This window comes from Paramisgurnus dabryanus, chromosome 2, assembly GCF_030506205.2.
Source record: "Paramisgurnus dabryanus chromosome 2, PD_genome_1.1, whole genome shotgun sequence".
NCBI lineage: Eukaryota > Metazoa > Chordata > Actinopteri > Cypriniformes > Cobitidae > Paramisgurnus > Paramisgurnus dabryanus.
Genome location: NC_133338.1, coordinates 24,583,304 through 24,608,799, shown reverse-complemented (window position 1 = coordinate 24,608,799; position 25,496 = coordinate 24,583,304). Strand labels below are relative to the sequence as shown.

Genomic DNA, 25,496 nt, shown 5'->3' with positions numbered 1-25,496 from the left:
AGCACAATCACTCTCCAAATATTAAAGCAGGTTTACTTGTAACAAAGATTAAACTCACTTTCACACTCTTTGACATCGACGTTGAACTGCTCCAAGGCTCCCATGGACACCTGCCTGACATCAGACTCCAACAGCAGCTGAAGCAAGGAGGTGGACAGGTGTTTACAGGCAGACATGCATGCTGTCTGAGCCACTTTGCCCTGTAGAGAGAAAAAGTGATAAAAACATGAGAGATTCACGTATGATCAACTCCAGAAGATCCTGTAACTATTACATATTTATTTGAATATTTTTTCCACTTGTTTTTATCACTCTTAGACATCCCATGTGAGAAACTTCCCAATGAAAAGGTCTGCTGCATTCCGATCTGATGTGGGCACACGTATAAAAAAATACTCACAATCATCTTATGTCGATGCACTTACAATCACATAAGTCCATGCTTACATGCAATTTAACAAAGACACAGACCAGGGTTTAACAGCCCTCTGGTAGAGCTGAGAGAACCACAACACTGTTTAAACACATCAACACGCGTTCACCGACACACATGCAGACACACGCACACAATTCAAGCGCCAAGACAAAAACCTCAAATATGCCCTTGTCTGCTGTCCAGCACTTTCCTGACAATCAGGTTAATACTTCAGGGGAGATCCAAAGCTATAAATATAACACTAAACCTAAAAGAAAACAACTGGAGGGCCAAGAGTCTATATACAGTAAGATTTTTATCTGATGGGGTCAAAAAATAAAAACAAAACAACAGACTTCTTGAACATTGAAAACACTTGGGCAATAATATGATGAAATGAGGAAAGAATACACAGTAATTCCATAACAGAGCCTTTATTTCTGTACATGTGGGATGGGTAAAGCATGAAAGGAAAGACAATGTCGTCTTTGCTTCAGGAGACACCTCATCTTTTCCTCCTGTAAAAACTTTACGGCAGATTTTTTTAAATAAGAAGCCAGTGGATTTACAAACTAAAACTCAGATTTAGTCGTAGCTAAAAACAAAGCTTAAAGCTGTTTCCCTTTGGCACCACTATTCATACAGTGGATCCAAAAAGTATTTGAACACTCAAGCCATACTTCAGATATATGAATGTCAATGCATTAAATAACAAACAACCAAAACAAGTAGCATCTGAAAACAATTTAGTAACAATATATAACTTTGTCATCTTGGCAATTACTTTAACCAACTGCCCCAAAGGTCATTCCTGGAGTATCTCTGTTACAGTATTTACTGATACTTTTATTCAAAGAAACTTGCAGTGTATTTGTGGTAAATGTTTATCAGCATTTGGTCCCAGGGATAGCAATGTAGTTGACACAAACCTAAACCAAGACCAGACAGAGTGTAGGGTGTGTTGTGAATAAGATAAGACCAAGACAGGGTGGGACTAATTTCAGATCCGGACCAGACCAGCACTTCTGAAAGATCCACATAAATCCATATAATCCTAACCCCAACTATTTTCCTCGCCAAAATAGTGAAAACAACTATAGGTCACAAATAGATTTTAGCAATCACATCTTGAATTACTTCAGGATTTATATTCATTTTGATACTTTTGACACAATCCCCAGTTTAGTACTGACTCAGCACACCGGAAATAAAATTAGTTAATGATTATATTTGAAACAGTAAGTTTCACATAATGCTACAGTTGTGATCTTGAAAAAAAGTCTGAGACCAAGACAAGAGCAAGAACAAATGTGATCCAGACGGAGACAAGAAAGAGACCTTCAGCAAGACAGTGTTTCCCACACATTGACTTTACTTGGGCGGGCCGCCCAGGTATATGAACAACCGCCCAAGTATATCTGGCACCAAATTTTGTCTTGTTTTTGTTCTTCCATCATAATGACACTCTTTGATAAAGACATTTTGCGTGCAAACACGTTGTGTCTCTTACAATGAATTCGGTGTGCATTTGCGTGCTCTCTGTTTCTCATTGAATTGGGTGTGATGTGAATCGAGCTCCTTATTACATTGTATCCTTCCATGTTTCTGAACTTGAGCAGAGTTGAATGCATTAGAGGCCTTCAAGGAGGACCCCGGGACCTGTACGGTTCCGGGTCAATATTTTAAATGGTCAGTCGGGTCAGGTTCGGTCCCAGTTTAATTATTTCGGGTCCCCGGTCTGATTAACATTGTGTGTAAAACCAAGTCGATCAGAGAACGGCCTAAACAGTCATGCAGCGCTGACGCATTAAAGTCACAACCACTCACTGCATTTTCTTTCTCCCATTTTTATAATTTTCTTAATAAATAGTCTTTTATATCTAAAACATTTTTCTCAGAGAGCACAGAGATGGTAGCAAAAAAGCAATGCTAATCTGAAATAATAAGTGGATTAAGCTCTTTTAACCACAAGAGAGGAATAGAAAGAGAAAGGCACTTCTACTGATCCTGATCTATGCTACATAAACCATTATAACACCAATCACACTTATAATATATAGACCTGCACTGTCTATTATTAATATACTATACATATTATTATATTCAATACAGTTTTATAAAAGGGATCATCTAGATTTTTATCATCTAGATAAGTTTTGCATCATATATCATTGCAAAAAACTGTGTGAAATAAATGTTCAATTTAATCAAAGTATTGTGTTGTGTCACACATTACTAGTTGTTTGTCACACAGATAGTAGACCATTTCTTTTGTCGGTGGGTAATGATTGCCTTTTTCACCGGCTACCACCGAAAGTATATTTCATATCTGTGGGAAACACTATAAAACCAGTCTCGGGTACTATTAATCCATTCCTGGGAATCAATCCCGAAGCCTTGTTAGCACCAAACTCTTTATGCACCCTAAACAAGGCGAGGGGGGCGCACAGTGGAAAGTTTGAGAACCGCACTATGATCACCAAAGAGTGTCCAAATAACTTTGTCTTAAAGGTAGGGTAACAGATTTGATCCGGAAACATTTTTAGTTATGCTGGTTAAAAGTCTCCTCACATCCTGATAGGAATCACTGTGTTAAGTTGTTTAAATGTATTTGTAGAAATTTATGTCATCTGTGAAAGGCGTAGGACCAAAAATTTTCAACCAATCATAGATTTCGGTCATTTCCTTTTTTGGCCCTAATAAGCAAACGTAATTTGAATGCCCACCGCACAGCTAGTCCACGCAGACACCATACGTCATTGGCGCGTTCACGTGCGCTCACCTCCTGTCTGTAAACAGCGAGAATGGCAAACTTTTCTGCTGAATTGACAACCTACACAGGAGCAACAAAACGAAAGCCATCTTTTTTAACAACAACAGCAAAAACTGCCTGGATCAGCGGAGAGCAAAAACCCAAATTAACATCGGTAACCTTACTGCTTTACCACGAGATGCAAACAGCTGCAGGAGGCAAAGGGTTTTGAAAGGGTCGTTGCACTGTTTATTTTGGTAAGGTAGGTACGTAATATGTTTGTATTGAGATGGATTCAGATATTCTACTTTGATGAAACGTTGTGTTGCTTATGAAATTTGTGTTCGTTTACGGATTAGCGCAACGATATAGTTACTACGTCTACACAACCGAAAGTGTGCTTTAACTAATTCTGATGTAAACCAGTTGTTTATGTTGGTTATTTTGGTAATGTTATTCACTTTGTACTGCAAAGTTTTCTCACCGGAGAATGAGACATGAGATGTGACCACCTTTCGACCATTTTTCAAAATGTGAAACCCTACCTTTAACCTTACTTCACTTAAAATCTTGCACTTAGGGCCAGATTTACTAAAGGGGGCAAATAAGAGTGAGAGCACAATTCCAAAAAAAAAACTGATGGGAGTGGCAATATCTGCAGGTTATTTACTAAAAAAGCGCAAATCAAATAACACAGCGCAACAGCTGATTTCCATAATGACCAACGGTATCTACCAAGAGTGACGCAAATTAGTTAAGGCCCACAAATAAGCAGAGCTGATCTTGAGTTTGGCCGTACGGAAATCGCAGTTGAAATTCAGGGTGTGTAATCCCACCTAACAAAGCCATAATATACTGAAAAGAACTGGAGGACAAAAAAAATAAGGTTTGAAACAAGAAGTTTTGAAACGTCTGGTATTGTGTAACATCTTGTAGTGACTGCTTTTTTATTTACTTCAGCAAATAAAAAATAACATGGCTTGGTAAACAATATTTTTGAATAATATGTTCCTCTGGCATTCTAAATAAACTGTTACAGGTCAAAACAATCATCTGCCTTGTAATCCTCCGCTCTCTGTGATGCAATAATAATAAATTCCAGCGATTTCAAGCACAAAGTAATTTAAGACATGCTTTTTTCGGCTCTTAATGGGAACTCTATGAAAAGTCCGTCACAAAAATTGAATTATCTCTGCTTTTTGCTTAAAATGTGGTGTTTTTGCAGAAACCTACCCATATTCAAAAGCTGATTACAAAAGAACCACTGAAGGTAGGATGAAACAGTTTTTTCTGTTTGAAAGCAGAGGGTCTGTTCTTTCATTTGGTATACTGTATGTTTATATATTTTAAGAAGAACATTTTCTGGAAGACATTAAACTTTTGTGAAAATCATGAAAAATGCTGGCGCTGGCTGGCAACTTTTTTTAAAAACGCTGGCGGTGAAAGAGTTAAATAATCTCCCAAAAATGTTGCGTCTGAAAGGGAAACTTCTAGAAATGCATTTGCAATAAAGTCAGTGGCAAAAATAACTAGACCAAACCTTTTTAGCGCTAATTTTCCACTGCGCGTCTTTAGTAAATCCCAATAGTCGTTATTTAACGACAAAATGATGGTTTGCGCTGGTGCAAAAATCTGTCCCTTAAAATTTTACCTGTCGGTGTGCTCGTTTTATCTTCTTTTTTATCATTTGTTACTTCTTGTTATCAGCACATGCCAAGCCACAGCTACAACATTGGTTGCCTTTACACAAAAGCAGAAGACTGAGCTGGGGGAGGCCATCAGTTGCCCATATGGCTTTGAAACTCAAAAATGTTGTATAAAGTATACAGTACACCCACACGCCCATCTGACCGACACAGACCTTAACAGTTCAGGTTGGGTGGAATCAGAAGGGAGAAGGGGAAGCATGAGGGATCGTGTCCTGTTTGGAATGAGTTCCCCTGTATAATTGCACTAATCCATCTCAACCAGCTTTGGAAATAATGTTTGTGGCCTATGTGCTAATCTACAGAAGCCATGGGATCATAAATGAGTGGAAAACGTTTCATGTTTTTGGAATCCAACAAGTTTGCTTGACAAATAGGGTATTAAAGCCAGTGCTTTCCTATCTCTCTCTCGCTTTCTCTTTCTGATACAAGTATTGAGATCATACTCAGTCGGCCACTAATCAGTCAGCAGCACTTTGAGGCCTAACTAGGCGATTACACATGATTAGAGTGCATGCGTTGCACTGCAGTGATTAAAAAATAAACACGCTTGTTTTCCGGCCTCCCGTCTCTGTATGTTTAATAGCCATAATAAATCACAGGGGCCAAAGTAATAAGGGCTGTTTGTTGTTTCTTTTCCTCATGGTGCAATGAAAACACAAGGATACCTGTCCCTTGCTGGGGCCGTTCTACTAATTCACAAGCTTGAATCGTTCAGTCTGATTGGAAACTCTTGGATTTTTTGTAAACTACGATTGGATGTTCTGGGTGTTGAAGGATAGAATGGACTGGCATATGATTTTGAGAGTTTGATACAAAACTTTGTTAGGTGTGGTTGTACAGTATGTCGGAGTAGGCCAACATTTTAGATGTTTCGCTAATCTAGGTACACTCTGAAAAAAAAAGGTGAATCACGATTCCATAGAAAACCCTTTTCTGTCTAAAATCTGAATAACGTTTCTGTTTCACAAAAGATTCTTCACAGTAAAAAAAGTTCTTCAGATTATACAAATGTATAAAGAATGCAATTGGACAAAAAATCTATACATTTGGCAACTATTAAGATCAAAGGTGTTCTTACCTAAGGCAAAGCAAAAAAGAGAGATGCATTTCAATTCAATTTCACTTTCATTGTTACAGTAGAATTACTCCTGAAACATGTTTTGCATCCCATTCTCTATCTCCCATTCTCTATCTCAGGTGTGCGACATTGCCAAAAAAAATGTCATTGTCAATAATATCTGTGATTTTGCTGATAATGATAACAGACAGTACTTTGCATACTTCATACAAAACGGTGTAGCTTACAAAAAGCAAAAATATGACATACCAGTCAGCAAATGCAAAAGTCTGTCAAACACATCATATGAAGTTACTGCAAGTTATTGCTTTTATATAGCGAGTTTCTCGATCAGACATTTCACTCTGTCATGCTTATAATAGTTCACTGTTTACAGTTAATTGATGAACCAATAGTCCATTTCAAATTATTACAACGAACTGACTGTATTCGCTTGAAAAACAACTTCAAGTAACTGTGCATGTGTGTTTGGCCCCACGCGTGCCTGGCCTGTGACAGAGATAAAAAGAGTGTGATTGGATTTAAGTATTAATGAATCTGATTGTTGCTTTCTACAAATCGGACAAACACTGCAATCAAATTTGTGGCTACATCATGCTGTGAATGCGCATGCACACACTAAATTTGTGGTCACTGAATGTTGTTTCTTTAAAAGCGGGCTATACACTCGATAATATGTTTTTGCAAATCGTTAAAACAACAATTAAGATATTAATTGCAAATTATATATCTTAAAATACAAAAAAATTAACATGCATATAATAAACAAAAATACTGTAATACAGTGTCCTAACTGCACGCAATGCCACAACACACGATATAAGGCATATTTTTCGGACGGATGCTTCACCTAAAATGCAACGCAAGTGATGCAAGCCAAATGCAGCGTTCTATTGAAAATGAATATATGTATTTCTGCCGTACCAAACTACAATGAAGCAACTGGTCTGACTGGGGTGTCACTCTTCCTCACGCACAGCACACGTGCACACACAGGTTGTTACCATGGCAAATAGAGCCGATCACAAATATTTGTTAGTGAACTAATGGTAAATGCTGCAGGTGTAGAAATGTACATACCCGATATTTACTTTGATGTCATGGCTAGATTACAGCATGAAACCTGTTGTGCATATTAATACATTTAATTGCTTAATTGTTGGCACTGGCACTTATAAACACTAAATGGGTAAAAATTGCAATAAATATGCTTAGTTTTGGAGCCAAATGTCAATAACTCTGTTTTTTTTTTAAATAAAAAATCATTTTCGTTAAGCATTATTTGTTTTGGTTGCTTAAAAACACACACAAATTTTTTATCCGATTAATCGATTGAAAAAGTGCTAGATTAATCGATTACAAAAAGAATCGATAGCTGCAGCTATCGATTAGGATGCGGTGTAATACACTTAGCTCAAGAAAAAAATTCAACTAATGTTACTATACCAAGTTTATAACGGGAAAGTACACCTCTACAGCAAAAGTGCAGAATAGTGAAAAATAAAAAAAATTTCTTCTTTACAGACAAACTGGATCTCTCTAGCACATCTGGTGCGATTTCAATCATGATACAATTATGATATATTGTGATGTATTGACTTGTGAAACACTACCAGTCAAATGCTGGGACACACTTGACTGAATTTATGTTTCTCATGACCTAATAAACCTTCGGATCTGAGAACTTTCAGTAAAACTTTCAGAAAGATTTTCAAATGTAAACAGCGCCTACATGTGAATTTTCCTACAAAACAACGTTTTAATTAAAAACATTTTAAGGGTTAGAGCAAAAGGTTAAATATCCAGTGCGGAGCTGCAATCTTGACAAATTTGCGCTATTTGGAAGTAAAAATTATACGATTTTTTTATTCAGAGTTTATGTAATTACATAGACTTTATAACTTTACTTTTACTTAAAATATAGGTTAAAGAGGTTCACAAGCTTCAAACAAGCTGAATCTGTCTACACATAAAAGCAGTTGCTTTGATCTGTGGATGTTTTAGGAATGGATGTACACCGTTTTGTTCAGTTTGCCACACCCCACCTCACAGTAGCGCATTTGTTTTACAGTTCAGAAAAAGGGGGATGTTAACAATTAGCAAAAGGGGGTCGAAAAAGAGAGGAAAGGGAAAGAATGAAAAAGTAGTAAAGGTCGAAATGAGTGAACAGTTTGAGGCTGCTGGCTTTTCTTTCCAGCCTTCCTAATTAAACAAAGGCTCATTAAAAACTACTCAACAGAAATTGGCTGTCAAAACAAACAGAACAAGATACAGTGAGACAGAACCAGAAATAATGATAATGCAAAAGTAAGACAAAGCTACAAACTATGGGTCTCAGAACATCAGGCCAAGCATCGAGAAGAAATGTTTTAATATGTTTGAAACTTCACAACACTTCTACAAACAACCCCAGCGTGCACCACAGGCGGACGACCCCTGAGAAAACTTGAAGGCTCTCTCAACATCCTCATATTTCAAACGCTCCTGTGTGTTTGTGCAACACGTACCAATCACTGTTTGCAAGACAATGGCATCCTAATGAGAAGCAGAAAGTGATCGCTCGAGGAGAACCAATCCATGTCTGCGTCAATTATAGTCGGCTCGGAGAAAGGGTGATAATATGTGTTGAACTTCCCGACACCGAGCTGCACGGTTCCAGCGTTTCCCAAACACACCGAGAAAACCAAGACGGCGGCCAATGAGTTTGGATCTACAATACGGCTCAAATCAGGCTTTAAGTAAATAATGACAAACATTGTTCCCCTGACAAGGTGTTTGATGATATTGATATGGAAGGCCTTTCTTTCACCTCTGGGTTTTTACAGTTCAAGTGGGCCATGAACCTCCTCATAAACCCAACACATTTTGACACCTTGGAAATTACGAATGTGTGATCAAAACAGTAACTACCATTACTTGCCCAAATAAATTACCCATTCACACATACATGCACATACCTGTGTAATCATATTGTGTTCACACTGATTAATAGCAACAAAGCAGCCAGAAGTGCATTTATAATGACAGCGGCCACTGGCGAAGCAACAAAGTTGAGCTCAGTGTTGAGTTCAACTTTATGCGAATGTGCGTTGAAACAAATTTATGACTACCAATGTGAAATGCAGCATAATGAGTACTCAACTATACTACTATACGATCAAGAATTGGAAAAGAAACCTCTTTCAAATAGAATAAAAATACTGTAGACACTAGAAGGGGTCACCCAAGTAGTTAAGCATGCAGTGGGTGAATCAAATATTACATAATAAAGGTCCTTATATCCGCTGCCCAATTTTCTTCCTGCCAGTATGAGGTCAATAATAAAAAAACGAATATGACAGAAATCAGTCAACAAGCAGAAAGCTTCCACACAAAGATTTGGGGCCAGATTTACTAACAGCGCAAACCATCATTTTGGCGTTAAAGGGACACAAGGCAGCATTTTTATGTTAATAAATCATCTTCGCAAGTCGGTATATGGTTAAATGACTCATTACCGGACGAATGAACACTCTCTCGCCCGCCCCTACCGTCTGTAGGAAGAATACCCCACTTGCAAGTTCGCTGTATCCGACCCGGTGTCCTTCAGTCGCGCAAAGTCTCAGATATCGCGAGAAGAAAGGAAATATTACTAACCTAACATAACTGGATTGGAAATAAGATGATAAACTTTGTTCTGAGGGGGGAGGGACAACAGTTCGTTTTCACGACAGTGTGTTTGAAAGTATTTACTTTTAGACACTAGGGGGAGCTCGTAGAGAAATATTACGCAGACTTGCCTGGTTTCAATTTAAATAAAAATGTCTGGATTTTCATTAAGACACGCAGTGAATAATTAGCTCTGAAAAAGTTTGATCTAGATATTTTTGCGACTGTCCTTAATGCAAATCCATTTCTAAGAGTTTTCCTTTTTAGACGCAAAATTTTGGGGAAGAGGTTATTTAAATGATTCACTCAACACGATTTATTATTGTTTGCGCACGTGTGTTATGACTAGTATTTGCGCATTATTTAACGCCGAAAAAAGCATGTCTTAAACAGTGTTGGGGAAAGTTACTTTTAAAAGTAATGCATTACAATATTAAGTTACTCCCCAAAAAAGTAAATAATTGCTTTACTTAGTTACTTTTCATGGAAAGTAATGCTTATGTTACTTTTGCATTACTTTTGCGTTACTTTTTCTTACTTGGCTGGGGCTTGATCTCTTCCAGGGCTTGCAGGTGTTTTTTATGATCGCAAAAATGTCAAGCTCTGGCCTGCCATCTCCGTTTCTGACAAAAACAGTTCCCGCTCAGGTGCACAGAGTGCATAATTCTACGTTAACATGTTCAGTTTAATTCAGTACATTATTTTATTTTTTATTGAATTAATTAAACTGAAAAGTAACTTGCATTACTTTTTAAAAAAAGTAACTCAAATATTAATGTGTACATTTATAAAGTAATGCGTTACTTTACTCGTTACTTCAAAAAAGTAATATTATTATGTAATGCGCGTTACTTGTAATGCGTTACCCCCAACACTGGTCTTAAATCATTTTGCTCTTGAAATGGCTGCATAAAAAAAGAGGCATCACAGAGATCAGTGAGCGCATAATACAATGCAGAGGATTTTTTACCATGTAACAGTTTATTTGGAATCCCACAGGAACATATTATATTAAAAAATATTGTTTGTCAAGCAATGTTATTTTTTATTTTCTGAAGTAAATAAAAGAGGAGTCACTAGGAGGAGACACGCAATACCAGAACTCTTGTAAACCTTCATTTTTTTGTCCTTCAGTTCTTTTCAGTGTACTACAGCTTTGGGACTTTTTACACTTGGTCACTTCATGCGTTTTCTCTAATCGGATAGGTATCTGATCGTAAAAAGACCAGGTGTAAATGCCCTTCGAAACTTTTTAGAGATGGATTTAAATCCGACCACTCAAACTACTCCAGGAGGTGGTCTGGGACGCATTTCAGACGAACTGGACAAGTGTACATACATATCTTTGATGAAACCACTATGTCAGCGCATAACTCCTTCCAATCCAAACGTAAGCACACCACCCGGAAGTTAGCCGGCAAAGAAGCAAACAAACAAAGACGACACACTCGTTGCTTAACAAGCGATGACATCGGGTAAAAAAACTTCCTAGAACCAATAAGAGTCCAATGAAAAACTCGAATGACATTTAACAAAGAAATAAAACTTTGAGAGTTTTGTGAACATTTTCCCCGTCATGGACCTGTACGTTAAATCACCGCGCTGTCACTCTCGTTCTGCTCTTAACTGCATGCTCCAGCTCATGCAGAGCAAGGAGACGCACATTCCCTGCCCAACATACAGTACAACATACATTAAGTGCTGTCTTTTGTTGCATAAACGTCGTCTTAAGTTTTTTAAGGTGGAGTAATGAATATTGTATTTGCGAGGGAGTAGAAGATCGGATTCGTATCCGTTTTGCCAAGACGCATTTGTGTGGCCAAATGTAAATGGAACAGTTTTAACAAATCAGATAGCTATCCAATCAGAGAAAACAAATGAAGTAAACAGGTGTAAAAAGGCCCTTAGTTAGCTGGGATTACACACTCCAAATTTTCCGCTGTGATTTCCGTGGTGCTGAACTCAAGATTAGCTTTGCTTATTTGCGACCCTGAACTAATTTGCGCCGCTCTTAGTAGATTGCGTTGGTCATTATGGAAATCAGCTGTTGCGCTGTAATATTTCATTCGCACTTTTTTTGTAAATAACCCGCAGATATTACCACTCCCATGTGCGCTTTTTTGGAATTGCGCTCTCATGCTAATTTGCCCCGTTTAGTAAATCTGGCCCTTTACGGTACGACTCACAAAATATCTGACAAAGCATGAACAGACTTGAAGGAACAACGTGTTACAGCACAAAAAGCTCCAATACCTTACATTTCGCACTTCTAAGTGTCCTGCCAATGCTACAAAATTAGCTCAACTTTTAAAGTTCAAAATAAAGAAACACCGTTTTTTGAGAGAATTCTTCATGCTATTTGAAATGTGTTTTTTAATGCAAGTTTCCTTGTGACATCCCTGTACCTTTTGTACAAACTAGTGTACAGCCAAGACATCTTTTCTGTCCAGAAACAAAAATTCTGACTGGTGCCTGTCTGTTCTTAAAGGATTAGTAAATTTTCTAAAAAACAAAAACAAAACAAAATAACAGATATTTACTCACCACCATGTCATCCAAAATGTTGATGTCTTTCTTTGTTCAGGCGAGAAGAAATTATGTTTTTGTGGAAAACATTCCAAGATTTTTCTCATTTTAATGGACTTTAATGGATCCCAACACTTAACCGTTTTAATGCAGTATAAAATTGCAGTTTCAACGGAGTCTCTAAACGATCCCAAACGAGGCAAACGGATCTTATCTAGCGAAACGATTGTCATTTTTGACCAAAAAAAAATTCACTTTTAAACCACAACTTCTCGTCTATCTCCGGTCCTGTGACGCGTCAGCGCGACCTCGCGTAATTGCGTAATGACGTTAAAAGGTCACGTGTTACATATATGAAATGCATATTTGCGGACCGTTTTAAACAATAAACTGACACAAAGACATTAATTAGTATCATTCCACATACGTCTGAACGGTCCTCTTTCTCCACACTTGTAAACACTGGGGCATAGTTTCGCATTCGTCATCCGTGATCTCTTGGTGTGATGATGACTTATTGCGTGAGGTCACCCTGGCACATCACAGGATCGGAGATAGACGAGAAGTTGTGGTTTAAAAGTGCATATTTTTTATTTTTCTTGTAAAAAATGACAATCGTTTCGCTAGATAAGACCGTTTAGAGTCCTTTGAAACTGCAATTTTAAACTGCATTAAAACTGTTACGTGTTGGGGTCCATTAAAATAAGAAAAATCCTGGAATGTTTTTCTCAAAAAAACATAATTTCTTCTCGCCTGAAAAAAGAAAGACATCAACATTTTGGATGACATGGTGGTGAGTAAATTATCTGGATTTTTTTAAAGAAAATTGACTAATCCTTTAAGTCTTCTGATTTTAATAGACCACCTTAAAATACTCACCGCAGTAAAACAAGTATCACATGGTTGTTGTCTTTGCTTTTAAGGTCGTGGAGCATACACAAATATTCTCTTTTGTAGAATATTTGATAGTATAAAGCTCTATGGTAAACATCTACAAACAAACGTCAATGACGTCTGCATCCAAACATCTACTGCATGAGTGGGTCAGATGAACACCAGGCAGCATGCGGCAGTGCTTCATTACTCTTATGAGAAATGGCCATGGATATACCTTCAGTTAGACCACACCATAACCATACTCACCGGTAGCGTGGCGTGCTCTATAGCATTACCCTACAGAAGACAGACAGAGACATATTTTAAGTTTAAAGGTCAGAGTTTATGACTTTCCCTGGGTTCAAACACAAGGTCAGTCAACCGCACTCTTCGTAAGAACTTGGACAAACTGTTTCACGGTCAACACTGAAAATGCCTCTTGAGTGCCCGTGATGGTTTGAGGTTGAGGTGGGAAAGGCCAAGGAAGCATGATTGACAGGACTGTGGTTTTGGAGTCATTATTGGAGTTTCTGGCGGTGAACGTATCGTGACATGAGGGGAGGGTCGCACATAAACTCCAAGTTGTGAGGAGCGGCCAGTTGTTGAGCTCCCCTGTAAACAAACCATTGTTGTAAAGCCTGGGGTCAGTTAAACAGGACGCAAATACGAACATGCAGTGCTGGAATGTCCAAACACAACAATATACGTTCCATAACGGAGATTGTTTGACTGTGCATGTGTTGTTAGGTGTCTTGTGCGAGGGTAGACGGTGAAAGTGAGACTTTCAGCCTGACCGTAACCTGACCTGGGGTCGTACAAACATTGCCCCCTGTTGGTGAAATTTATCCAACAATGTGAGGGCTGTTTTCCAGCGAGAGCTGTACATCTCTTGTAGTGAGAGTTAAGATAAAGAGCAGATTTTGAGAGATTACAGAAATAAGGGGCAGCTCAGCATGCTGCCACCAGCAATGCTTCAGATGGGAACGTGTTTGGTTGAGGCCCATAGAAGGGAAAATCCTTAAATTCTTTGTTTATCAGAAATCCCCAGGGTCAGGGGTCAGGGCCAGACTCATATAACCAGAGCTGCAACCTAAGGTCACGCCACAGGATCTCTGTAAGTCCATGTGAGCTAAGCCGTAGGGACTTAAAACACGACAATCCTCTTACTTGCCATGACCCCACCCCACTTAAAGTTCAAGTGTATTGAGAGTACAATCTCCTTTAGAGCAATGGAGTCGATGGATACAGGCTTTCTGAAATGTCACAATGAATGGCTAACAAATGCCAATTAAAATTAAAAAGATAATAAAGTACAAGTACAAAAAATACAAAAAATAATAATTTACAAGATGCAATGTAAATCTGAAGTAAGCATGTGTTCTTCCAATAACCCAGCACACATGATTATTGAAAAATATATTTAAGATGTTTAGTACTGAAAACACTTAAATAAAAAAGTTAAAAATAAAAATAATCTAATCCAGAGGTAAGAATGAGTATGTGACCCTGTCCAGGCTAAAGTCTTAAAGATTAGGAGATTTTACACTGATTTAAATTTTTATCAAAGTTATATTTCACTAAACGTACTTCACATTATGTAGGATGATTTTATGTAGAAAACAGTAAATCACCAAAAAATGACTTCAGCTGGGTTTTCACAAGTAGGGTTACATATTATATCTTTGACCTTTAGGATGTGGGCCATATCAAATCTGTTTTCTCTATATCAAATTCTTTATTTAGAATAAATAATAAATAAAGGTCTCGTCTTAATTTAAAGGCACAACAAAAGTTTTATTAACACTTTTATTTTTTGCAGAAATGCAGATAAGCATGTTGATATGTGCTTGTGCATAAAATACTCACCGGCAGGTGTGTGAACACTGCAAAAGTGCTGCAGAGGAAAGCGATGAGGTCACTCAAATAGTCGCTGGCCTGCCCGCCTCCCTGTGCAGCCGTCCAATCATAATCAGCCAGCTGCAGAAACTGGTCAATCTTTTGATTCAGATTAGTGTAGATCTCCTCTTCAGCCGAATGTCTTGCATCCTAGACAATAAGAGAGTCAAGAAATGGCAAAAAGTCATAACGTGAGCTATACATGCTGCTGTATAGCTCAGTGGTAGAGCATTGCATTAGCAGTGCAAAAAGGTCACGGGTTCGAACCCAAGGAACACGCGTACCGATAAAAATGTATACCTTGTATAGCACTGTAAGTGGCTTTGGATAAAACCATCTGCAGAATGCATAATATAATGTAATGATAAAGTGACCACAAGTAATTTCGTGGGTCGCTATTTTATGGCACATTGTGCTGGGTAGACCGGGACGCAGTGACTTTGTGACTGCATATTAAACATATTAGTTACTGACTGATTTTGTAACTGTGGCAGAGTTTAACTTGGCACGACATGACAAAACCCAGATAATGTGACAGGTCACATGATACAGAATGTGTTTTACTGAGGTTATAATACATTGCATATGAAAAACAGCCTATATGACATAACATCTTATGTCACTTGCTGCATTGTTCCACTGTACCTTGAAGGTGGACGTTCCATAGAGCTTGGTGGCATTTATGGTGTCGGGAGGCACATTTGTTATGATTGAGATGAACTCCTCTAGGAAGTGACAGGACTGCTCCAGGTGAGTGGTGTTGATGATGATCTGAACCAACTTTTGGAAATCAAATGACATTTCAGAGCATTATTTTGGATAACTACAGTATTTTTGCTGATATCTGATTGATATAGCGCAATCATTTGCTTTCTAGTTAAAACATGAGATTCACAGAAGATTAATAAGGCAGAAAATGTATTTGTTTGCTTAACATTACTTACATGTTACTAGATCTCCTTTACTACTTAAACTAAAACATCCTATGAACCAATCACTGACCTCATTTTACATAGTAATAATAAACTTCCGGTTTTCTTTTGCCACTCCAAAAAAAAACCTTCATGCAGTACACTAATCACAGAGAAAAGCAAGCAGTGCGTTTGAGAACAGATTCTGGAGGTATGAATAATAACAAATGGCAAACATGCCAAATGGGAGTAATTCCAAAGGGGAAAGGGTACAGAGAGGAAGTCAAGGGTATGTTTTAAGGGACAGAGAGGGTCTGTCTGTGGGAAGCAGACCTGGAGCTGCTCTATGTTCAGTTAGTTGGTCTGCGGTGCAGAGTTCGAGGTACACGGGCAGGGCAGGGCTGTCAGCAATAAGGCACTAAGGCACATGGGTGCTAATTGAGCCCAGACCTTTACCTTGGACCCTCTAATTCCTACCACTATCCAGCCTTGCTGCACCATGCAGAGAGGGAAGCGCGGTGCAGAGCCCGGGTCACACTTCCGCACCTCTGCCAGATCCGGGGCAGGGGAAGGGGGGATAGATGCAAGATACCTGATCTGGTGTATGACTGTGTGTGTGTGTGTGTGTGTGTGTGTGTGTGTGTGTGTGTGTGTGTGTGTGTGTGTGTGTGTGTGTGTGTAGCAAGCAGGCTAGGTTTTGCTGTGCCGCTAACGGACTGCAACCCACACATCATCAGTGGCACCCATATGAACTTAATTCATCTGGAGTTGAGGGGTTATAAACAGGACCTTCTGCCCATTTCTATATCAGCAAAGAATAAAACGGACTAAACACACTTGCGCAAGAAGCATGGGCAGCTGCATTTAAATTTTTTTTAAATCTAGTTTTTTGATGCATTTCAATTAATATCAATCAAACTGTTTTGGTTTAAGCCTTCATAACAAAAAAATACAGCTGAGTAGCACAATAAAAACATTTTATGTTTTGACAAAGATTTAATCTCGTTTTGATATCTTTTTATACTGAAGAAGATATATAAGTTAAATGCTTTTATCGGTAAGCATACAGTTGACGGTACCTAATGACTTCCATAGTATTTTATTCCATTTAATATTTTCATAGTGTTTTCCTACAATGGAAGATAAAGGGTACTGTCAATTGCATGCTTATCATCATTTATCAAAATATCCTCCTTTGTGTTTAACTGAAGAAAGAAACTCATTTATTTTTTATAACAACATGATAGTGAGAAATGATGACAAAATTTTCATTTTTGGATGAACTATCCCTTTAAAAAGGTGTAAAAGAAGGCAAAAGATTCTTACCTCTGCCAATCCTACGTTCTTCTTTTTTGTGGCATACTGTAGGCAGTGGCTGAGGGTTCGTGTGAGCAGCAGGTTTGTAGACTTACGGATCATGTCGTCAATTTCTGTGGAGCTAAACACAAGAGATTATTCCATTAGAAATCCAATATCGAATGGATTCTGTTAGCTCAGTTGGTAGTAGAGCTCTTCTCGGGTCCAAGGAAATGTACCCAGCCCGAAATGACCCAAATCACATTTTACCCAAACCTGATGTGCATAAATCTTTTTTTAAAAGACCTGAGCAGAGACAAGGCAAGAAATTTAGACCCGAGTGCGACCCACGCAATGTCGCAAGCGTTGGCAAACAGAGGAGGGGTTGGAAAAAGGAATCAATGCATAGCTTGGGTCTTTTCCGCAAAAACGCATTCATTTTAAATTACCCGATAGCCGATGCCGCTAATTATACCTGAACCGTGTCGGAGGCACACGTGAAACTTTTAGACCCGAACTCGCTCGGGTATCAGGTCGGACATCAGGTTTTCGGATCGCAGTGGAGAGGTGAAAAACTCTAGTTGGTAGAGCCCAGGTCTAGCAGAGTAAAAGATTGTGGGTTTGATTCCCAGGGAACACATATACACACATTATTGATGCTCCGATCGATCGCCCGCAGATCGATATCGGCCGATAACGAAAGATAAACTGATCTTTCTGTTTACTTTGTCATTAAAGTGGTGTTGTAGTACTCAAGATTGGTCTTGGTCTTGAGACAGTCTCAAGACCACTTTTTAAAGGTCTTGGTCTCATCTCAGAATCGACCACATTTTCCGTCTCAGACGAAGAGGACTCAGAATTTTATTTGAAGGCCGGTCAAGACCACAACTGATGGCATATCACAAATTTTTTTTTATCATTAATTATTAAATAATTATTATAATTTACTGATTTTTACGGTGCCAATTTATTATTTTTATTATTTAATCAGCTTCTCTCATGGCATACACACACACACACACACACACACACACACACACACACGAGAAGTGCCTAATCATATGCATACTTCACATTTTATCATAAGTGTTTTATTGCAGTGACTGGTCTTGGTCATGACTTGGTCTCGGTTTAGGTGATCTTGACTACACTACTACATTATAGGGCTCCTAACTGTTGCTACAATTAGAGACCATTTTTAGGCAGTACGAGCATTTTTATAACCCATTGCTCATGTGCGATTTGCAGATTTGGATTTCGCTCTTTGCTTTTCAGAGATATGTGTATTTTCTATGAGGACGCCCTCTGGTCCTAACAGTGTGACGCGTCTTCAAATCCCCAATAAACACCGTATACAACACATATCTATCACGGACAATTGCATCCTCATGCCGAAAGTTTATTATTTGCATGCGTTTTAAAGTTTTGACAGTTTAAACTTTCATTTTCCTCAGAGCTGCTCAAAGAGCTTGCATATCAGCTTGGTGTATCGGTATCGGCATTGGTATCAGCCAATCACGAAGACGAAAAATCGGTAATTGGTATCGGCTGCAAAAATCCTGATCGGAGCATCCCTAACACACGTACTGATAAAAAATGTATAGCTTACATACCGTGTTAGTGGCTTTGGAAAGAAGCGTCTGCCAAATGCATAAATGTAAATTTAATTCCATATCCACAAACAAAAAAATTCTTACCCCCACCCCTGACCAGAAAAAAGATATATTCTCATTTGGCAGACACTTTTATCCAAAGTGACTTACAATGCATTCGGGTACAGCATGTGTATTTCCTGGGTTCAAACTCGTGACCTATTGAGCTGCTAACGCAATTTTGAATTATATATTGTTTGTTATTTATTATGCTACTAGTTGTGTATCAAATTATGACTGTATTTCATTCGGATCCAACATATGGAGAGCAGAATTGCAAACAATGTGTTTTTGTGGGCTAGATTTACACAAGCAACGTTCTGAAGCACAAAGTATCCTGTGTGCTCTAATCTCAGGCTTATTACCGCACCTCCTCTGAGAGAGAAGCCGTACAAAGCGAAAGAAATCAGAGGCAGAAAGCAAGATGCTGACATGTACATGAACACTCACAAACACACAGACAGGGATTATATTAGACTGCACTCTGCTCTTCAGAGCCCAATAATCACATTCTTTGGGTTTCAGCAATGCATGATCCCAAAACCAGAGACCAACCACACACAAATACGCCGTTTAACTCAACATAAGAGAAAAGGGGGGCATCACATTTCTTTGCTCTTCTCTTCTGCCTTATTAAAGAACGATGGGGGTGGGCATACCAAAGGGGGCTAATTTTATCGGCCAGTGGTCCCGCGCTCATTAGTGTGACTGCAGCTGCATCGTCCGCTACTTTCCCCCACCAAATGATTAAGAAGAGAGTTAAAAGAAGAAAGGGACAATATGTCTCAAACGTGTCAGTCAATGCGAGCCAAGGCCCAGGGTGTAATAGCGGCTCCCCCTCGATCTGGGCAACAAACACATTCCTTGCAAATTACTAAATCGTCTCTCATTGTGTTAAGAAAGGCAGGAGGAATTTTAAAACGTTCCTCTTCTCAGCGGGGGGGAAATCTGTGCGTTCCCTCGGATAACTTGGCAAGAGGGGAGCTGAACTGAACGGAGCGATGGAGGACAAACTAAAGAGAAAGGAGGTGCTAATTAAAAAGCCCAAGCCCTACACAAGCAGATGCTTATAAATAATATTATGAGGTATTGGCACCTACCGCCCAATAACCAACTCAAGGCCGCTGAAGGGTATTGGTTTTCAGGTTACCATCATGTAATACTACACAGCTCTGATCCACTGAAGGAACATTATGGAAAAGTTTCCAATAAAGTAGTTTGGTGTTAAACCTCAGTGTGAACGGAGGGGAATTTAACTGCAAGGCAACAATACATGCATTGGTCTTTTGTGATGAGCTATCTGGAAACTGACTGCATGTTTGGATGAATTCAAAGGCCTCTGGCTATTCCTCATCTTAAAGGGGGAGGGGCTACAAATAAGACAGAGAAATTGCAGTCTGATTGAAAACAGACGCTTTACTGACATTTTCGTTTGATTTATTCATCCCTTCACTCTCACACTTATTCAATGAAAAACGGGGGCGGGGGAGGTCTGAGAAAAACATATCAGAGAGAGAGACCAACTAGAACTGAGACAATGTGGGCGTCCAATTGGCACAAAACCTAAACACAAAACATGAGATGCAAAAAAGACATAAAACGTCGCCCCAGGGGCAAAGCGGATGATAACGTCTGTCTAATAGCTATTCAACCATCACAAACGCTAAAGTTAGCTTCAGCTCAAGGGTAAATTCAGGTTAGCTGCCTGATTTGGACGATTGGAACGTGAGCATTTATAAGGCAGCTATTTTGAGGAAGGGCTAAAGTTTGCCGGACATTCGGAGACATTCCTGGTGTCTGGTCTCCAAGCACCTGCACATGGACTTGAAGCCCTTCCCTCTCCTCTGACCGCATCTCATTTCAATATTAGTGGAAGGAGACCACAAAGACTAATTGCCTCCGGTGTGCTAGTCTGGGTTGTATGCAGAGCTGTTCCTTTGCTCTTTTAGTGTGTCAATCATAGATTTCCGTTTCCAATAGTAACGGGTATTTTGCCCACCCCTTTTTATAGATTCACAGCACACAATAACCAACATCCTGACCCTGTCATTTGAGACCTTTGGTTTGAATGCCATCTGGCCACCTCTTCCCCCTTTTACTCAAAAACACTTGCACTAATAAGGATTCGATTTTTACAAATGTCAAATATGTAAAATTCCAGTAAAGTGGGCCCTTATTTACGGTATTGGTCAATTCCAGCATTATGAATTTGACATTTGCTTTCAAAATTTGTAATATAATTTCTCAGGGAATCCATTTATTACCAATATATTGAACCATCTGTTTATATTTTAATAAACCCCTGATGATAGAGTCCAGACATACAAAAATATTTGTCTAGTTTTTGGTAGACAAAATACTTTGTGGGAATTCTGTGAATTAAAATGCACAAACCAGAAGCAACAATACCCACTAAATGGATAAGGGTTGGCTCTTTAAAGAACATTTATTTTATGTATGATGTAGAAACGGCATTATGAATGTGACAATTTTTCGTTGGACGTGACAATTCTGAAATTTGCACTTACCCAACTATAATTAAAAAAAAATGTAACAGAGACTTTGCATGGGTATTTAAAACTGTGGGTCGGGACCCACTTGTGGGTTGCACAGTGGGAGGGTCGCGCAAAGTCACTTGGTTGTAGCGTTGAACAAAACAAAAAACGTTTACTATATACCCTACGGTATTTTGATATTGCAATTAAACTTACATTTCATTAAACAATGACAATAAAAATAAAAAATAAAACAATTTCCATTTAAAAAAAAATTATATTGATAGGTCCCAGCATAGATTATACTTCTTTAACTCTTTCCCCGCCATTGACGAGTTTACTCGTCAATTAAGAGAAAACGCCAATGCCCGCCAATGACGAGTATTTCAGCTATTATCCACCAGGTGGTGCTCCTACCCAACTTTTTAAAACCCTGAAGTAACCCCAGGCAAACTCTGTGTATGTTTTGATCATTAATTATCTAATCTCTATCAAAAGTCTTTAAAAAAAAAACGCAACCCTGGTGGTGCTCCTACCCAACTTTTTAAAACCCTGAAGTAACCCCAGGCAAACTCTGTGTATGTTTTGATCATTAATTATCTAATCTCTATCAAAAGTCTTTAAAAAAAAAACGCAATTATCTCAGCTTTTTGCTCAAAATTTGGTATTTTTGAAGAAACCTACCCATATTTGAGAGGTGATAAATAGAGAACAAATGAAGGTAGGATGAAACTTTTTTTGAAAGCAGAGAGTCTGTTCTTTTATTTGATATACTGTATGTTTATATATTTAAAGAAGAACATTTTCTGGTAGACATTCAACTGTAGTGAAATTCATAAAAAATCCTGACACTGCCGTTTTTTAAAAGCCAAAGACGTCCATTCACCACTAAATCATAGATTTCCAATTGCAACAGATTTTTCCCTCAACCATTTTATATATCGTCTTCATATCTACAACAAAAAAACTGAAATCTGAAATGGCTTGTCCTTCTAAAATAGTTTAGAGCACTATTCAGATGGGATTAGTTTTCCAAACGATGTTCGAGTTCCAACTTGTCCCCCACTACGTCTGTGATTTTATGTATTGATTCAGACGGGATTAAAATTTTCAGTCTATTCCAGAGATGGGAGTGTCTGTTTCATGCATTTGGCCGTTGCAGAAGATAGGCGTGTTTGTAAGGTTTGATATTATGCAAATGTAAAATTGGACGTGTAATTTATTAATTTAAAGGGACAATCAGTAGGATCTACCCCCATCTAGTGGTGGAATAGTATTTTGCATTCAAACAAACAGTGCTTACTAGCTCCTCCCCTTTCCAAGTGCGTGTTGCAACTACGGTAGCCGCTATGTAATCGCTGATCTCCTTGTCCGTTGCAGCTGGTTCACATGTTCTGAATGAAAACGCGTTGTGGAAACGCGTTGGTAGGCAAGTGCTTTTTTTCCCTCTCTGCTATTATAGTTTATCAATACGGTGGAACGATATGGATGCCTCCTTGGACTTACCCGTCAATTTAAGTAAAGAGAAGAAATTCTAAGCTTACAAAGAAAAGTCAGATCACTGGCAGAGGTCATTTGACTCCAACGAGGACATATTTATGAATAAAGACATTGATTTTGATTAATAAAACACTTAAAATCCTACTTATTGCCCCTTTAACTTTAACAAATCAAAAGAACTTTTAGAAATCCTACTAAAGTAGCCTACGTATTTTAAATAACTGCCTGCTTATAATAAACCCAAAGAAATGAAGAAATAATGATTAATAAAAATTTATTATCTTTATTAATTAACATTACCATTCCGGAGTTAAACAAAATAAGGTTACCTTATACTAATATTACAGTTGCCAGTCTTAAAATAGTTTAATATTCAGCTCGTCTTGATTTAATTATTTTATTTCGCCGAATTGTAAAAAACATCCATATCTGAATGAACGGGACTCAGGAAGTACAATATAAGCGCGTTAGTAAGACCTTACGGCAGATCACGTTGGCCAAAACACGACAAGAACCGCGTTTTCAAAAGATATTGCGGGCAAACACATACATTTGCATCCGGACGGGATGAAATTTCTCAGAGGACCTCGGAGTTCGGCGAAAAACAGTAGGTAAATTGCTCGGGAATTCTTACGGAGGTCATCAGAGAAAAATACAGACATGGCCAATTCGAACGGGATTAAAAACACAGAGGACCTCTGAGAAGCACGATTTTCTCAGAGGTCCCCCTGTAAAACTAATCCTGTCCGAATAGGGCTTAAGAGGCTATTTTTACCACTTACTATGCTCATGATAATGCATCATTCACAAAATTATAGCATTCATTACCTCACATGTGAGAATAAAGAGGGTGACACGAGAAACAGCACGGCTATGAATGCCATCCGTTCATGGGACAATAGACTTTTATACTGTACAGGTGCAGAGTATTTTTGATGCCAGAATGCCAGTGAGAACACAGCTGTGAAATACATTATATTTGAATATGTTAAAAAATTAGGTATTCTGTCAGATTAGGAACAAGTTATTAATGCTTATTTAAAGTGATTCCTATGGCTATGCTTGCATAACACAGGGAGACCCGGACAAGGCAAGACTTGAAATTAATCCAAAGGGCAGAGAACCACATTGAACTGTGTTCTGTTATCAAGGGCAACATCTTTCTGGCCACTCTACAGCCGACAGTGTTGAGAGTGTCCGGTAGGCTAGACAGTGTCCCAGACACAAGTAATCACTAATGATGATGATAATGAAGAAGTCATTTGGTTGAATTCAGGTTTATATGTTTTCCATTCTCCCAAATTTCCTCAGTGAACCCATAAACTGCAACACACGCAAAAACGATATAAACATACACGCAAGGATTAGGATGCCTGATGAGAGATCCGCTTCTAAAATAACCAGACCTGATGGGGTGTTCAAAGAAAGAGCCAGAGACGGCCAACATCAAAAGATCATGTGTGGGAGGAGTCGTCTTAGTACACCGCTTAATCAGGAGGCAGTGCCTTTTTCCTCAGACGGAAATGCCAGCGATAGCTGTACAGACAGTGACCTTTAGCCTCGACCCCATGACCTACTGTTCCGTTTAGGAGATTAGGGGAAGAGTGAGATATCAGATCACAATGCAACGTGTCTGGGTTTAGGGTTTAGCTGGGTGGTAGAGTAATGGTTAGGGATTTGGACAGTAATACAAAGGTTGAAGGTTCAATTATTTGGAAAGGATCTTTCTCCTCAACAAGCCATACTGTTCGAGTTGAGTAACATGCGGATTTGTGAACTTAAAAAAAAAACACCCTCCTTGCATACAAAATACATATTAAATTAGAGGAAGTACCTACTCATCGGCCAATAAAACAATGCATTCTATATATTATGAATATGAATATCAGTGGCCACATTGATACATCTCTTAAAATACATCAAATACTTGAAACAGTTTAACCAACTGTTTTCTTTGTGTATTTATATTTGAATAAAGCCGCATAACCGCTTTCCGTCATTTTTGAAAATGACGACACCTCTCCTTCTTTTTTTCGTTGGGTGACTCCTCTCCCGGGACTCACAGGATAATAAAATGTTCATTAACTGCACACCTCAAAATCTTGCCATAAGCAGTAGGAAATCCGGGTACTTTTCGCCTAGTGTTTTTACATATACTATGAATTCAGACATAGGCCTACTATTGATTTTTTTACCTACTACATAGTAAGGAGGAAGGTAGCCTGTCTACACAGCACATAATCTAATAATGTGTGGCGTGGTGATGTGCTACCAAAGTTCAAGTCAGTCTAGACTTGAAGTACACCTCTATCAATATAACAGGTTGCTAAACAAGTCCTTAGATACAAACAAAATATTAGTAGTTTATAAAAAAGCCTCTTTCACAACCGTTTGTTTTTGACACTAATGAAATGGACTTCACTTCCGAGAAATATCATAAAAGGAGATCATACCGAGGCGCCATTTCAAAGAGCCGTTCGTTCTGTCCAAAAGTCTGCAGACTGGGAATTCAGGGTAGGCCACACTAAACAGTTCAGAGCATCTGGCAACCTCATCAGTAATTCTTAGAACTCATAAACTGACCAGAGATCAGTCAACACAGAGAAAAATTCCTTAAAATAACACCCACTAGCACCAAGCATGCAATTAATTAGGAAAACACACAGAAACTGTTTGGTGCCGATAGAACTTCCTCTCTGAAGTTCGGCAGCTTCTCTCGGGGGGATAGACCAAGACAATGGT

The 25,496-nt window shown here is 38.6% G+C and overlaps 1 protein-coding gene across 3 annotated transcripts in view; it reads right to left on the bottom strand.

The window, feature by feature from the left end:
- The window catches only part of exoc6b (exocyst complex component 6B), a 122,243-nt gene that overhangs the window by 32,512 nt on the left and 64,235 nt on the right, over positions 1–25,496 (bottom strand). For 2 of the 3 annotated variants that reach the window (XR_010526096.2, XM_065248775.1), the window contains exons 16-20: positions 17,138–17,249; positions 15,546–15,680; positions 14,871–15,050; positions 13,272–13,301; positions 59–200 (exon numbers count right to left, since the gene is read on the bottom strand). Coding sequence is in view for 2 of the 3 variants with exons in the window: in XM_065248775.1 (XP_065104847.1) it covers positions 59–200; positions 13,272–13,301; positions 14,871–15,050; positions 15,546–15,680; positions 17,138–17,249 (599 nt within the window). In the remaining variant the exon portion in view is untranslated. The remainder of the gene's footprint in view (positions 1–58; positions 201–13,271; positions 13,302–14,870; positions 15,051–15,545; positions 15,681–17,137; positions 17,250–25,496) is intronic. The other variant, XM_065248776.1, reaches the window with a different exon arrangement.